Source organism: Cardiocondyla obscurior, linkage group LG12 (genome assembly GCF_019399895.1).
Source record: "Cardiocondyla obscurior isolate alpha-2009 linkage group LG12, Cobs3.1, whole genome shotgun sequence".
Classification (NCBI taxonomy): domain Eukaryota; kingdom Metazoa; phylum Arthropoda; class Insecta; order Hymenoptera; family Formicidae; genus Cardiocondyla; species Cardiocondyla obscurior.
The window spans coordinates 470,672-486,592 of NC_091875.1; the positions used below are offsets into that span (position 1 = coordinate 470,672).

Sequence of the window (15,921 nt, forward strand, 5' to 3'; positions counted from 1 at the left end):
AAAGCTGCCCCTCGTGTTCTTTCATCGTATTTTCGCACGGGTGTACTTTATGCGCGGCGGCATTACTTCGTCATGTAAATTTATATCGCAACTAAAACCCGCATAGTTTAAAACCTTGTAAAAACGAGACTGTCAAGTAGCTAACGATGTAAAACGAGCATCTAAAATAATTATATAAATTTAATTTTGCTTCTAGTAACTCTTAATAATTCTTTTAAACGTTCCGTTGTCACTGTTACTTTGATATTTTTAATTTGAGAACTAGCGCAAAGTTTAAAAACCGACGTGAGAAAATTGGCGAGCGTCAAAGCTCGATTCCATACTGCAGGTTTCGAAACGCATACGTTGGCTTACAGTTCGTCTTCGGTCGTTATCGTTAATTGCGAGCATAATCAATCATAATCCCGCGCGAAAACACGAACGGCATCCGTAATAGCCACGCGGAGACAACGATTGATCGACGCGATAATATTTCGCCCGTAATTGTTATGGAGAACCTTTCTCGATTCCGTTTATAATCATTCTCGATTCGTAGTCATCGTCGGCGATAGTTAATATACCTGCAGAAATGCAATTTCCGGACTCTCGCGATTACACGGTGTTAATGTGATAACGCACGCGGCTCCACGCAGTTAACGACTTTGCTTGTAATCGGCCAGACTCGTCAGGATGATAATGCGAGAGCAAGTTTTAACGGGGCAAAGTGGATCATGGGTCCCATGGATAAAGCCATTTAATAATCAACTTTATCGCCGGTGTTATTGCAGTTAAATGCGCGTCATCTCTTCACTTCACCGTCAGACCGAAGCATTAATCCAATATCAATTACGACACAAAGACCTTTCGGGAATCTGTGGTACTGCGAGAATTTATCAGACATATCGATAATGCACGAGGAATTATCCGAGACTCAAATATTCCAAAATGTCAGAAAATAATGTTCACGATTTTTTTTATATTTTATATTTTTTTTTTAACACAATGCAGATTAACTTGATAATAATCTTTAGCTAATTAAAGTACTGTCGTGTAAAGAAATTACGCGTTTTACGAATCTCGGCTTCGTGAAGAGACACGCGCGTAGCACCTCGGAGAACGTTTGCCGTTACATAATTTTAAGAATTTCTTAAACTTACCTCCTCTCAGTACCACTTGAATGTAAGTCCAAGGGATTCTGAAACGTCGCCGGATACCATTCTGTCGGTACGCCGACACACGCACTCGCGCCGGGGATCCGAGATCTTTCTTGCATGCACAAAGACGTCACTGCGCCGCTCTGAATGGGGCATGCCACGAGGGATTGTGTTTTACGCGGAGTTAATTTTAATATGCGTTACATGCAGCCCGAGAGGCGCCTGTCCTCGCTGACAAAAGAGTTCGTTCCTGTGGTCGTCAAACTGAAATAGATGCCGGTGCAGTTGCGCGACTGAAGGGTAATGATATTCCACTACACAATGTTCGCAACAAAGCGAAAAGAAAAATGCGCGATACGCCTTTCGAAATAAAAGTTCCGATTTCGTAAAACAATTATCTGAAGCGGGTGGTTTTGTTATCTTCCTTCATCAAGTTTTTTTTTTTTTTTCTTCCTTTTTTTTTCTTTTTTATCGAGAAATGTTTCCTTTGAAAATTCGGGAGGGAAGCAGTAATTGAGTAGTCAGTTACGCGATTAAGACTCAGGGATCTAGTTTACAACTTTCACTTAATAAATTTCCCGTTTCCTATTCGCTGAGAATGCGTGATTTTCTCACAGACGATTGCCGGAACTGGCAATTTTCGCTGACTAAAGGCGACGCGCTCGACAATTAAGACAAAGCGACATAAGCAACGAGCGCGACGTCCGGCTTCGCTCGTTGTTATCTGGTGCCACGTGAGCGCACTGCGAAGAGAGGAAATATCTCTCTCTCGAACGAGCGACATATCTCGTCCGCTTTTCAACGTTAACCAAACTTTACACTAATTCGTTATCCGAAGGCAAAATCATTTATGGAAAGTAATTTCGGACCTATTGATAAGGCCTATTACCTAGTCTTCGTGCGAAATATGGACGAGTCGCGCATCGTTAAACGTCTCTTTTGCACCTGCTAAAACGTGACTCGAATTCCATCATTAAGAGATTGCACCTGCTGTCTCTGCTAACAATCAATGAAATTGGTGACCGACTATCGACGAATCGATCGCAAAACTAAGAAAAAAAAAAAGATTGTGGATATTTATCGCTACATAAAAAAAATCTAAGAGCCGTGATAAACGAAAGACTTGCAGGCACGAAATGCGTCTATAATTCATATAAATTTTATTTTATATGTATCATTAACAGTAAAAAGAACGTAATAATAATGTCGAGGATTCAGCCATTATTGCTTGAAAACGAAACTGTCGTAAAAACGCTATTTTGTCCTCTTTCCAAAGAGAGAGAACGGAAAGTAAATTGAGGCCAGGGAAACGTTACGCGCCAGGTGCAGAACTGCACGATAGTAAGAAACCGGCCGAGCCCTCCGATAGGATTCACGTTACATTTTGTGCCGTCGACCGTTTCGCGGCTGTCAATAAGAACGCCCGTCACATAAATTCATCTCGGCGCGATGGTTGGAAAGCTGACGTCGAACGGAGATGATGTTTCGCTGAATCGGCTTCGACGTGCCACGTACAGCGAGATGCAACGACCGCGATAACTTCGCCGGTTGGGCGATCGTAATAAGATAAAAGACAGATGAGAGCGAAATCGGGAGAGCGGGAGAATCTGATGGATAATAATTCGGTGCCGCGTGAGAATTCAATGTTCCCGCGGTATCAACTTTTGTTAGCGCGTATTCTCGCGAACACGATGTGACATACGTGCCCGGGCACTTCCGGTGGCTGTTTTAAAACGATTTAAAATGTCCGTTTAATTGCCGAGCGTGCGGTAACAATTGACCCGGATTATATGACGACAAGAACAACGACGACGAAGCGGCATTTTACGTCAAACGAGAAATTGCCCCTGGCATTATTCGCGATACACCGACGGAATAAATTCGACAATCAGGAGATTCGTACGGGCCGATTTAACGCCGATTGTCCCGCAACGACGACTGTTGGCACAATAATTTAATTGCTTTTATCGTATAGCGAATCGAATAACCGCAACGCACGATTATTAAACGAGCAACGACGCTGCGTGTTAAATAATAAAACAGAGCGCGTAATGAAAAAACAGAAATAACACGAAAACACTGTAAAAAAAAAAAAGTTTAGTTTTTTCGGAATACTGAAACTTTTAATTGAATGCATGACGTGATTATTGTTAAAAATTATTATTTTGCGCTGCAGAAATATAATATTTTGATAAAAAAAAAAATAAAAAATATTAAATATTAAAAAAAAAAATTTTTTTAAGTCGGCAATTAGATACCAAGTTCTCTTATCATAGTGTCATGAGATATACTTCGTGTCGTCCTAAGGTAAGCATATTTGAGGCAACATATTCTTGCATTTAGTACGTTCACTTATAACGAAAGAGATATAAAACAATTCCGCGAACGGCATTATGCTTTGCAATCAATCTCTCGAGACATTTAACAACCGAAAGACGCTACAATCGTAATTATGACTCATCTGGAACGAATAACGATTTCATACTTGACGAATTGATACAGAAGGTTTACTAAATTTTCGCGTGCAAAAGAAAAAAGTTTTTCTTTTTGCAACACTTTTCCGAGAACAAACAATTCACCAATGTCACAAAATATAAAATAAACGTTACAGCAGCGATAAAAATTATCAATCCAAGATTGGATATCTAATAAAAAAAATTGTCTTTTCTGGTTTTTTAACTGTAATCTCAAATATAATATTTTTTGATCGTGTATTTTAAGACATACTAGGCTTTATTTCTTTCAGTTTTATTAAGATTGATTAACTTGCGATAACTAAACATTTTATTTTCTTTGTTTTTCGTAAATATAAACTAAAATTAACGATATCTTTTTTGATACAAATATCATATTTTTTGGACATTAGATGTTTTATTCGTGTCACGACAAGCAAAATGTATCAATATGAAGAAGTAAAAGGATCAGTGCTAGAATAACATGACGAGATGATTAATCGTTGCCATCAGGTTCAGAAATAAAAAAAAAAAAAAAAAAAAAAAAAAGAAAACGACAATACTATAGGTACACGTGTAACAACATAATCATCATTTTATATCGTACAAATCGGAGGTTTTGAACGATAGGTGGACAAATTATCTTATTCGCGTGTTTCTGATAAAACGATAACTTTTATCTAATAAAAAGTGATTAATTCGCGTTTATTTCTTTAGTCAAACGTATCATTATCGAGAAACATTAAGACATAAAATTTTTAAAAAGTTTCTACGATGTAAAATATTTTTACAATCGAATCATAACGCTAGTATGTTGCAAGTGATAGCGAGAATGATCGTGGGAAGACTGTTTATCTTATCAGCCCTCGTTAACCAATCTCTTTGACTTTATAATCCTCTTAAAGTTCGATAAAAATTCAAACATTAATATTTAATTTCACTAAAGTAAATTTATATACTATGCAAACATATATTTATTTAAGAAAGCCATATTTTACAAAAAAAAAAAAAATCTGTTAAACAAGCAATTGCTAGGATCCAAGAAACGTCATAAAATGCGCGATTATTGAATAAAATATTAAAATACCTCAAACATTTTACTTTTAATAACTCATATACATATGTATAGTAATGCATACATATATTTTCAAATGTGAATGGACATTTTGTGAAAGATAAAAGAGAAATTTTCTTCAGAAAACTCTTTCGCGGAAGTAAAGAAAACTTGTATGTTAAATAATGGAGAAAGGAGTAGGAGTGCACTTTGCGTAGAGAGAATTGTCTAGACGGAGCATTGTCGAGTGGCGCATTGTCAGGGTCGCTTAGGTGTGGTCAGTCATTGTTATGTCTTTCACGGTAATGCGTGTGTGCGACTGCTATAAAACGGGTACTTTAATATCTATAATTCGTACGAACATTGCGCAGCCGTAATAGTCGTGTCGTACGAAGTATTTCGATTTCTTTGATTTCACTCTCGTCTCGCTTTGCTTGTCTCTCTCTCTCTCTCTCTCTCTCTCTGTCTCTTTCTAGCTTATCGTAGATGTACAAAGGCCCGAGCAATAATGGCTAATTGTTTAGCGTAAGGTTATACGGAATCAAACATGATAGATCTCGTAATGCAAACGTTGTATCTGCACGTTTGCTCAACTCTATAATATTTACCACTGATTATTTGCGCGTGTAATATACGCGAATATGTGCATAATATGTAATAAAGGTAATTTAAATACATTAATCGTCAATCAGTAGCGACGACCACCAATGAATATTCGTGACAATCGATGCGTGCAACTCAATACGAATAACCTGCATAGAAATCGATAACCGCTTATGGATTATTTCGAAACCGCGTCTGATTTTTTAATAACGCTCCTCGCAGTAAATTTAAAGTTAATAATTACATTTAATTAAATTCAAAATTAGTAAGTAAATTCTTTTTTTTTTTATTTTTTTTTATATAAAGTAAAATGTCTTTGTAAAAAAGTTTCAAAACGAATTTCTAACGGGTCGAGGCTCTACCAGCTAAGTGAGCGGCAACACGGACGATCTAATTAAGAGGGTTCGATATAATTTTTATTAAGGCATTATATATGGCAGTGCGTAATAACACGTAAAGGATTGACGCTCTTGTCGGATCACATGCGGGAAGGGACGTCGCACGATATAGAATAACAGGTTTTCATGCGTCGCCAGAAGACGAGACCGGGATACAAAAGATAGTCGCTCCAATCGGCCAACAGAAGGATCGGGTTCGGAGCAAAAAAAAAGAAAAAAAAAAAATTGAGTCGCTGGTTCACGACGCGCAAGACTATTCGCTTGTACGTACCGCATTTAATTGCCGCGATATCTCACAAATTAATTCAGTTATCGATCCATGGAGGATATATCAATTTTACGATATTTTTTGTCGCGATTTCGTGCCAGCGCGTAACACGGTGGAGGAAGAAAAAAAAAAATAAAAAAAGCAATTCAAGGAAAAAGAAATAGATCAAATTATACCGCGAACGAAAGAATGTGACTTGCGAAAACGGTTTGCGGATGAATAATCGGGAGAAATTCAATCTGGACGCTCTAAATTTCGTGAAGCTCGCGATTTATTTTGGTCGTCCCGTAGAGGAGCGTTCTCGTCGAGAGGTTGCTCGGAAAAATTCGCAATAAAGCACCTACATCGCTCCTCCTTCGCTATACGACCCGGCAGGCGAGTCGAGTGCGTCGTTACTCTTTCACTAACAGCTGCGGCGAGTGTGCATAAACAAGCCCGAGCGACAGAGCGATTCTCTGCCGAATGCGTACGCGAGCCGGTCGCCAGCCGGCGATCACAACGGAACCTAATCGACTCTAATCTCTCTACGCGCGACTATCTACGAATTCCCCATTCTTTCTCGCGTAGGAAGAAAGCCTGGTAACTGTGAACACCAGTGACACTTCTGGGAAGGAGTCGCAGCGAAATATTGCGAGATAAACGAAGGATATTGCGATAAAGAAAGGGCTCGGCTCTATTCGTTAATAAAAATAAAATATAAATATTTTTTAACGCAATTGGGTAATACACAAAACGCTTTCAAATAATACCGACAATTTTCAAATAGCGTATTTAAAATAGCCTGTCATCGTGGGGGGGTATGAAAGTAATTACGATTTTGCTTTAACATTCGCGGAATAGCAACATAATTCCAAAATAATTCCAAAAACGCCGCGAATGTTGAACGCAACGTATTTCAAAATGCGATACCTACAACTTTACAAAGCAACGGTGGTTAGCTAAAATGCACCTGCTTCCTGCAACTGACGGCGCGTTTCAAAGTGCATCAGAGCTAAATCACGCGTCTCAATCGCACACGTAAGCGCACACAAAATCCCTCGGGCATACCCTGCATATCCGGAATAGGAACACCGGAACTCTGTAAACCTGAGTCGTCGTTAGGTCAGGGAAGTCGATCGACGATACTTGATAACGACCCGGGACGATCGTTCGGTCGCACTCGCGACGCGACACTGCTCACCGCGTTTGATAATCGGCAGGTGTGGGCGGTAGATCAAACGGGAAAACGTTCGGACGCGCACTCGTTTGCCGCGTGCCGCCGCGGCGGAATATTAGAACCGAACTGCCGCCGTCGCCGCCGCCGCCGTCGCGATGGGTAGGCAGGTTCGAGGCTGTACACAGAACGTTGACAGTGTATAGGTGTTCGCGCATGCGTTCGCGTTCGCTCACAGCTACGTATACAAGCGCTACCATCGCACATTTAAACCGTTTTCTCGCCAGAACTGATCAGCTGATTCCCGTTCGAGTAGCTTGAAGAGTAGCTAAGAATTGAAAACACTTTTCGCGGAACTGGGCTACCAAGAGCTTTCGAGAGCTTAAGACTTCAGATAAAATTCATCGGTTTCTTCTTTCCCGAATTAATAAATAATAGGATAAAAATTGCTTAGTTAACGTCGCTCGAAATTATTATTGTTATTACCGTTAGCCCTGAGAAACTTGAAATAGGCATTGATAATTTATCGGACTTGTTGAAGATAACGAACCTCAATTACCTATGCGCATTACACGCCTTAGTCAGCCCGTTTATTAAGCGAGCAGCTTTGAAAATTCTTTTCTTCGTGCAAAATTTTTCCAACAAAAAAAAAATATATATATACGTTTGATAATTATTTCACCATGGGGGAATTGAGAAACCTGCTCGCGCAATCGTCGCGCGGTTAACAAGCGTCGCGATTAAATTAAGCGGCACAATTAAAAAGCCACGTAATGTGATTAATCAAATACCGCATTCGGATATAAACAAGAATATCACGTGCGCAAATATACAATTCCGTTCGGATGGAAGGATTGGGTACTGTACGGTTTAAACTCGCGTTTGGAAAAGCTCGTAATTCCTCCAAACACATGAATAGAGCACGTGCCAAGTCGTCCGGGCAGAAATGTGAAATACCAAGACGTGGGAGGGAGGATGGATAAATAGCACCAGATTGAGGACAAACTTTGAAAAGCTACGGAGAAAAAGCAAGCGGAGTATCGCTGACACGTGTGTGAACTCCGAGTCTCGGTTGGGGTTCTGAAACCCCATATGATTCATGAAAGCATACAAGTACAGGTCGCAGTGATGCAATTTTTTTTTTCTCTCGAGATAATTATCAAGGGAATAACACGCGAAACGTATAAGATTAATAAATTTCATTTAACTTTCATACATTAACTAATAATTTACTTGGATAACTAGACATCCAGATAGAAAGGAATTACGAAACGGACGCTACTTTTAATTGGTTTATAAAACGCGTACGTGAAAAGATAATTAGCAACGTAAGAAAATTAATGCAACTTTGTTGCTGCTCCAACGTGATTGATTTATATAAGTAAATTAATAAAGTTCGCGCCTAGTCGATGTCTTTCGTTGTATCTTCCATCAGATTTATTTGTCGCGCGTTTCTTTAGAATTTATATTCTCGGTCGCATCTTCGTGTGCGATCTCGCGCAACGAGGAACCTACATCAGCTATAAACAGCGTGTATAGGTCAGATCGGTGTAATTTCACTGACGTCGCGGGAAGGTGGCATCGTGCGAAAGTGCAAGCCAGCCGACACGATAAAGTACCGAACCGGTTTCCACCGAAACGAATTTCGAGATGCGTTAACGCCGGCGAAAGCCGGACCAATGTCGCTAGATGAAGAACGAAGCGACCCGCTCGTTTGCAAAGCTGTCATTTGCGGCCACTGATAACGCGGCGAATATCAACAAAATGATGCAAAAATTATTTAACGTATCAACCGGGTGCTTTAAATATTTTAGAAACAACAATTTTTTTAAAGCAAAAATAATTTATTCTAAATGCACGAACGTGTCGCTGTCGTTCTCAGAGTATTTAATTCCTCGAGCGACCTTTTTAAACGGCTGTAGTATTGTTACAAGCGGCGACGGATAAATTAATATGCATTAGGGACAGCGTTCAATTTACATCGTAGGAGAAAATCTGATTTATTTGAGCTGACACAATTTCTCTTTGCTTTTTCGTGCCAGCCACTTTTGGTCGTGCTAGGCTGACCTGTGACCGCAGCACTTTAGCCAATTTCTAGAATCGACCGATAACGATCGCGACAATTTCTCCACTCTCGACACACAGTCAATTTCATTTTACATGTATGCGTGCAGCAGCTGCGTGCGAGATATAATTACGATTACCAGTTCGTCGCTTTCTGTTTTAACCGCGAGCGCACCTGCACTCGATAGTTTCTATCGTTGAACGGACATTTATGTCAGTTTTATTATTACTAATAAATAAATTTTTTTTTGTGCTGCAAATACGTCACAATAATATTAATAGCATGTTAGATAATTTACTTTATTCAACAATTAATGAGAAAGATAATTATTCTGGTATGACATTTACTTTACTAATTAATAAAATTACTAATTCAGCAGTACAAACATTTAAATTAAATTAAATTAAATTAATTTTTTTTTATATCAAATATAAAAATAATTTTAATATTCTTAAGTTAATCTTTTTAAACAATGCTAGTCTCAGGATACGAATGATTAAACTCGTAAACAAGCGAGTGCCATTTATCATTAAACCCGCATGGATCGGCATAATGTGCACTTTACCTCCCAACCGACGTTCACGTTCGCCTTATTACTTACGCTGTTATTTTTTTCTTTTTTTTTTTTCCCTTATGGTTCTTTTACTGCTTCTTTGCCGCGCGCGCTTCTTCGTGTACGATGTAAAAGCGAATGCGCCAGCTACACGTGAGCGAACCAGTGTGCCACGGTTACAGAACGAATTATTTTTAGCCCTGCGGATACTATGCTGTTGAGAGTATCGCAAGGACTCTCGTTGTTCCGTAAATATACATACATATATGAAAGATTTGAAAATCAATCGAAGCAAGAATTCTCGCTATCGTCTTCTGCTACGTGAATAATGCCTTTTTTTTTCACGATACACGAAGCTTAAGGATGAAAAATCATTAGTTAATTCCATAAATGGAGTCGAGTTCCCTCTTGCGCTATTCCTTGATAAATGGGAATCGCGAACAAAAGAATCCTCGTTCCCGCGCAACTTTGCCAATTTCCGAAGATTGCTTTTCCGATCTCTTTATCCTAATACACCGAGCGTTAGCTGTAATGGAAACCCACACACGAAAGTATGTTTGCATCGTAACGCTATCATTCGTATTTTCTTACGGAAAACGCTCAATGAGCTTCTTACTCCTAAAGGATTTCGGAACATCTATTATGCGACACGTTCGGCACAGAATGCGGGAAACATCCGCAAAAGAATTTTGTCGAGCGCTCATTCTACGTGCGCGAAATATTCGGTACTTTCGTGAATCGCAATGGAACACCGCGCGGATAATATTAATAAACAAAATTTTCTACCGCCACATTGAAACAATATCGCACGTGAGACAAACTAGACGAAATATGTAAATCAATGCACAGCGTACAAAATGTCCTGCTGTTCTTCTTTACGTTTCGCGTAACTATATCATCTCGCGTAAGATTCTTTATCTTCGACATGGATCTCACGACACGCTAACGGAACCTGAGCGATATATCGGTATACCGGTACACCCGGGCATTGTAATTGAGGTAAGAATCGTGTGAGCGGAGTAAAGTATCGATCGGTATTTTCAGAGCGTTCCTTATTGTATGCGCGATTAATAACAGTTATTGGGAACGAAAGCTTTTGGCGCGCGCCGCGTCGCGGAGAGATATAAATTCCTTGGAGGATACGGAGACCTTGGAGGCAGCGGGTAGAATTTCCACACGAGCACACGAACCATCCTCCTAATGGCTCTTCGATGAAATATGTACGGCGAGTTTTGGAGCATAACCGTTTCCAAAATCCCGGCTCGTCGCGTGGCGATCTAGACACGTGTGTGTTACGTATACACAGTCGAGAGGCGACTCGTATGCTTGTGTCTTACGCAAAACAATGTATTATTCCGTCGCATTATCCTGGCTCTTAGCCATGCCGCATCGTAAATATCGCGCTAACAATGCCTACTGGGTCTTCGGTTTGTGATAATAACATCGAAGGTGAAGCGTCGATCGCGCGTAGTCGATAATTTTCTAGTTTTGCATGGCGTACTGCGCCACGCTCTTCGTTCCCGTTGCTTGATCCGTTTACCTTGGATCCAGTTCTCCGCGCCGCACTAAAAGCGCATTCCGGAATGCCCGACGCTTCTGATAAGTTCCGGTTGAGATAACAAATAGGCCAATCGCCCGGATTAAAGTTTTATTTAGAAGACGTGGGTTTTCTCTTTTAAAGTAGCATTGAATCCGTTATTTGTATCGGGGCGTCGCAAACTTGATAGCCGGTGCAAAATTAATCCTCCTTTATCAATAAGAAACTTAACGGTATTTTAGAATAATTCACGTCTGGAAGTTTCAATCTTGACGTTTTAAAATTTATTACATCGATCCGGTTGAAGATCGTGTAATTTTAATGACCTAACCAACAATTTCTGAAATATACGTATCGGGCAGGCAGAGCGCGTAACATCGAGAAACAGCGGCGAAGTTAAAGTTCAGCATTGAAACTTGTATCAATGAAACCCGTGCCCGCATTTCCTCGGGCCACTTGCCAAGAACTGATCTTCGTGCAAGTAGAAGTTATACGTGAAATATAACGTCGAGGAAGTTGGCCGCGCGATCTGCCTCGTGCAGTATTAAACGAATAAAATGATATTGCGGCAAAAAGGTTGAAGAAATTTTGGCAATGATATCGCTTCCTTATTTACATTTCTCGCGTTACATCATGCATTAATTATACACCCGGTAAAAATAAAGAAACAAACAAAAAATATTACTCCATCTTCTCATTCGTACGTTTAAAAATTTTTTCTAAACGTAATTTGTTGACAATAAAAATCAAATTATAATTTTAATATATGTCTGAACGAAGAATGAGACCCACGAAAAATAATGGAGGAAAACGGAAGTCGTTTCTTTGCATACTGATGAAGAAACGAAAAAAAAAAAAAAAAGGCATTGCTCAATGTAGACAACAACGAGAAAGCGGCACTACTCTCAAAGAAGCCACAGGCGAAGAGCACCTGTTAGGTTTACCTCGTCTCCGACAATATTCTTCCGGTTCCGGTACGTGTGATTGAAACGACAATATTATTCCCCACCGGATGTTACCGAAAGCAGCTCGTATCGATTGACGTTAATAAAATAATTTTTGTGCCGGTTATTGCAATAATCTATTATTTCTATCGAGAAGCAACAGGATCTTTCGTTCGTTTAAAATTGTTTTTATAATCTACATCCGCGAAGAGTTCTTTTTATTAATTTGATAAATTTTGTACTATCTTTACTTTCCTCGTCGTTTTATTTCCTCGGCACATTAATATATTCTGTATATTAAAAAATTATAATCACGTCAAATTAATATTTTTAATATTATTTATTGATTAACATAAGATTATAAAACTAGTATAAGAAAATAAGCTTTCATACGTGAAAAAAAAATTCATCTGAAACGGAAGGATATATGACGTATGTAGAAACGCCGAAGGACAAGATGCACCTCCGGTGCACTCGCGGAAAAGATAACGAGACAAAGGCGTACGAACGCATGCTCCATTCGTTGCGTGTCCGAGGCTCGTGCGTGTCAACGCGTACGTAACGCACAGCCGGAAACGCACGCGGTATATTCGTCGACTGAGCTACAAACGAGCCGTGTCCATGAGTGGTGGTCGCACATGCGGCAATTTGAATAATTAACGGGGACGGGGTACTCCAGCGCGCCGGAGATATAGGTATTTTCCTGCGAGACGAATGCGTTTGGTCAACCGACGGGCTGAGAAATAAGGGTCACTCGCTTATATCGCCGGTAAAAACAAAGACTGGTAAATTGCAGGGTAAATAAAAAAAAAAAAAAAAAAAAAAAAAACTCGTCCATGGACCTTTAGAATTGATAGCGCCGTGGACCGTATCAGACCTTGGGACGCGTAAATAGAAAAATTAGCGATTTTTTTCTTTCATCACAAACTGCAAATGGCAGCGCAATTTGCACTGTGAAAATTTCAATGGTTTTGTTACGTAAAATAATGTTACGCTCATGGATAATGTAGAAAATTGTTCGCAACTCTGAATGGTTGCGCTGGAGGTCATTAGATCTTAATTATATTTCAATCCGCTCTAAATCGCATTAAATTAATGCAACGCGAATGAAATTACTGGTTAGATCGATCAATTATATTAAGTTAATTACGAAAAATTAAGCACCTTTTGCTGCTGCATTTTCATTAATAAATGAGATGGCTAATAAATCGTTTCCAATATTTCCATATGTTAATTTCGTTGGAACGTATTTGCGCTCGATTTTTCCGCTTCTAATCGATGAGAACACCGCGAGACTCTGCCTTTCGAAGCAGCAAACAATCGTGAATACGAATTGAATCACGCCGGCATATTGAATGCTTTTGATTTTTCCACGATCGTGGACTCGCGCGTTACTTCTCGAGAAACAATCGCGCGTTTGTAATTAACATTCCCAGGAAACGGCCTGGTAGTACGCTTGATTGTAAAATTGATATTAGCAACTAATTAACTTCGTAGATTGACTTAACTAGATTTTACCTTCGTCGTCAATGTGCTGAATTATTATCTGTGGTGGAAAGCCTCTTGGCAAAGATTGTGACTTCGACTCACCTGTAACAAAAAAAAAAAGCACAGATGATTTTATCAGTACGACTGTTTTTACAGTGATTAATGATCGTTTGCGACATAATCTGAACAGCATAAAAATGCAACAATTACGCAAGTACCCTCTGTAAATTACAATACGCTTCCTGTTGTTCGATAAAAGTTTCTTCCGAAAAAATATAATTTTAATTAGAATATATAGTCGCAAAATTAAATCGACGGTCCGATTCGACAGCTTGTGTCGAACACCCTGTATAAAATAATCAATCTAGAACAATATTCATTATTCCCTTCAATATAATTTCATCATCGATTTATTTGTCGAATCGCTGAGTCAAGGAAACAAACTCTTGACGCCTGCCTAAATCCAGCAGAACGTTCATATTTACACTCCTCGGAAGTCTCGCAACGGATTATCTCGAATCGGGCGGGTAAGGGATGGAACCTGCTTCGAGTTCGTGCACGTTTCACCCCACATAAAGATTAATGAAAGCGTTTTCATTGAATTTGGCCCGGGTCAAGCACCGCGACACGATCGGCCCGTACCGCCTGAGCCCAATCCGGTCAATTAAACCAATTTCGGCGACCCTTCGCTTGTCTGTCGGAAACTATCGGCGATTTTCTCCCGCGTCCTTTTGCAGAACAAGCCAACAAATACGTATATACCCGTCCGGGGATCGCGATCGGTGATCGAGAGCTAACGTGCCGCAGCTCGATGCATTCGCGCGAACGTTTACACGATACGTATATACGTGCGGAATTAATACATGAACCAATTAAGGCCTTCTCGTCTGTTGATCTGTCGGGTCAATCCCGCGTTCGTTCGCGACACTTTACGCAGCCGCTCGCGCTAACGAAGCTTACTGGCGATAGGATAGGTGCAGAAGAAACCGCAATTGTACGCCATACGCCTTTTTGGAATACAATTATTTTTGCGGACACGATAGAAGATATTCGGCGCGCTGTAAATACGCTCGTTGCTATTTTTCATGGTATAAATATGGTTTTTCGTTGCCCACGGCAACAATGTAAATTAATTTAATAATATAGGGAATTAAAGATCGAATAATATCGCAAATTATTCTGACGGTGACGCATGAACAAAATCGACTTCATTATACTTTGCATCATTCTCTTTTTCATCTTCCTCTGTGTATAATTGTATTTATTTTATATTCTTTCGTATGTATCAACCAAATTAATTTCGGATGGTTGACCATTTGTTAAAATTATTAATTTAAAGAATAAAGGTAAATATACGTTTTAACTTAACGGTAATTTTTATAGCTTCGCTAAGAGTGATAATGTCTTCTATATGAAATTTAACGTTGCAATAAATAAGGTCGTCGGTAATTAAATCATCTTTGACTTTTGCTCATTGCACGCGTCGAGTCGGTGATTCGTCTCGCGTGTGGTTACTTTTCATTAATTGCTCTGGTGAGTGAGTAATTCGCTAATTGGCTATATTACAGTTACAAAATATCTGTACATGAAAAATTAACGTGTAATATCAATCTACTATTTTTCTCTTTTTTTTATATTTTTTTTATTAACAAAAATGTATTTTTATTGAAGTCGATAAAGTGCTGTATAAACGAAAAAACGTCGAAACATTTTTAGTATACATATAAATTTATGTTACATTGGGGAAAAAAAAAAAGTTTACCGTAAATTAATTTTTTTTCATTTACTCTTGTTTCTTTTCCGTAAGTAAAGAAAACGGTTTTACATTTAATCATTTTTTTAACAAACTACGATCACGGAATTTTCGACCAGGACGTATGCGTTGGCCGAACGACGAGTAGAGATCCAATAGCGTTGACAGCTCGTGGCTCGTGCGAGCGGTGTCCGAACACCGTCTCACGCAAGATTATCGCGTAGCGGATTTCAATACGCGCCGAAAAATAATTGTGACTTTATATTACATTTTTTAGATTCATTAAAATAACGTTTTTAAAAAATTACGTCCAAAATTAACGCGTTTCTTTATATCAAATTAAAACTTGACGTTGAAACGTAAACACGCCCAAAAATTAATTCTCCACTGGTAAATTAATTATATATAACCAATTAATGATTTGCTAATTTAGTTATATTCATTAAAATCAATCACAATAATGCAATTATATTAATTTGTGTTACTTTGATCTTAAATCTATTCACGGTCAATAAGATC

At 39.1% G+C, this 15,921-nt stretch overlaps 2 protein-coding genes across 24 annotated transcripts in view; one reads left to right on the plus strand and one right to left on the minus strand.

The window, feature by feature from the left end:
• Raskol (Ras GTPase-activating protein raskol) overlaps window positions 1-15,921 on the minus strand; it is a 219,734-nt gene that overhangs the window by 81,690 nt on the left and 122,123 nt on the right. For 13 of the 20 annotated variants that reach the window (XM_070664810.1, XM_070664804.1, XM_070664806.1 and 10 more), the window contains one exon: window positions 13,680-13,751. The exons of 2 other annotated variants lie outside the window; for them this stretch is intronic. In XM_070664810.1, coding sequence (XP_070520911.1) covers window positions 13,680-13,751 — 72 coding nt within the window. Of the gene's footprint in view, window positions 1-1,136; window positions 1,398-6,822; window positions 7,165-13,679; window positions 13,752-15,921 lie in introns of those variants that run through there. 5 more of the 20 variants (XM_070664821.1, XM_070664822.1, XM_070664820.1 and 2 more) reach the window with 5 other exon arrangements.
• LOC139107314 (uncharacterized) overlaps window positions 1-15,921 on the plus strand; it is a 107,867-nt gene that overhangs the window by 19,358 nt on the left and 72,588 nt on the right. The window lies entirely within an intron of this gene.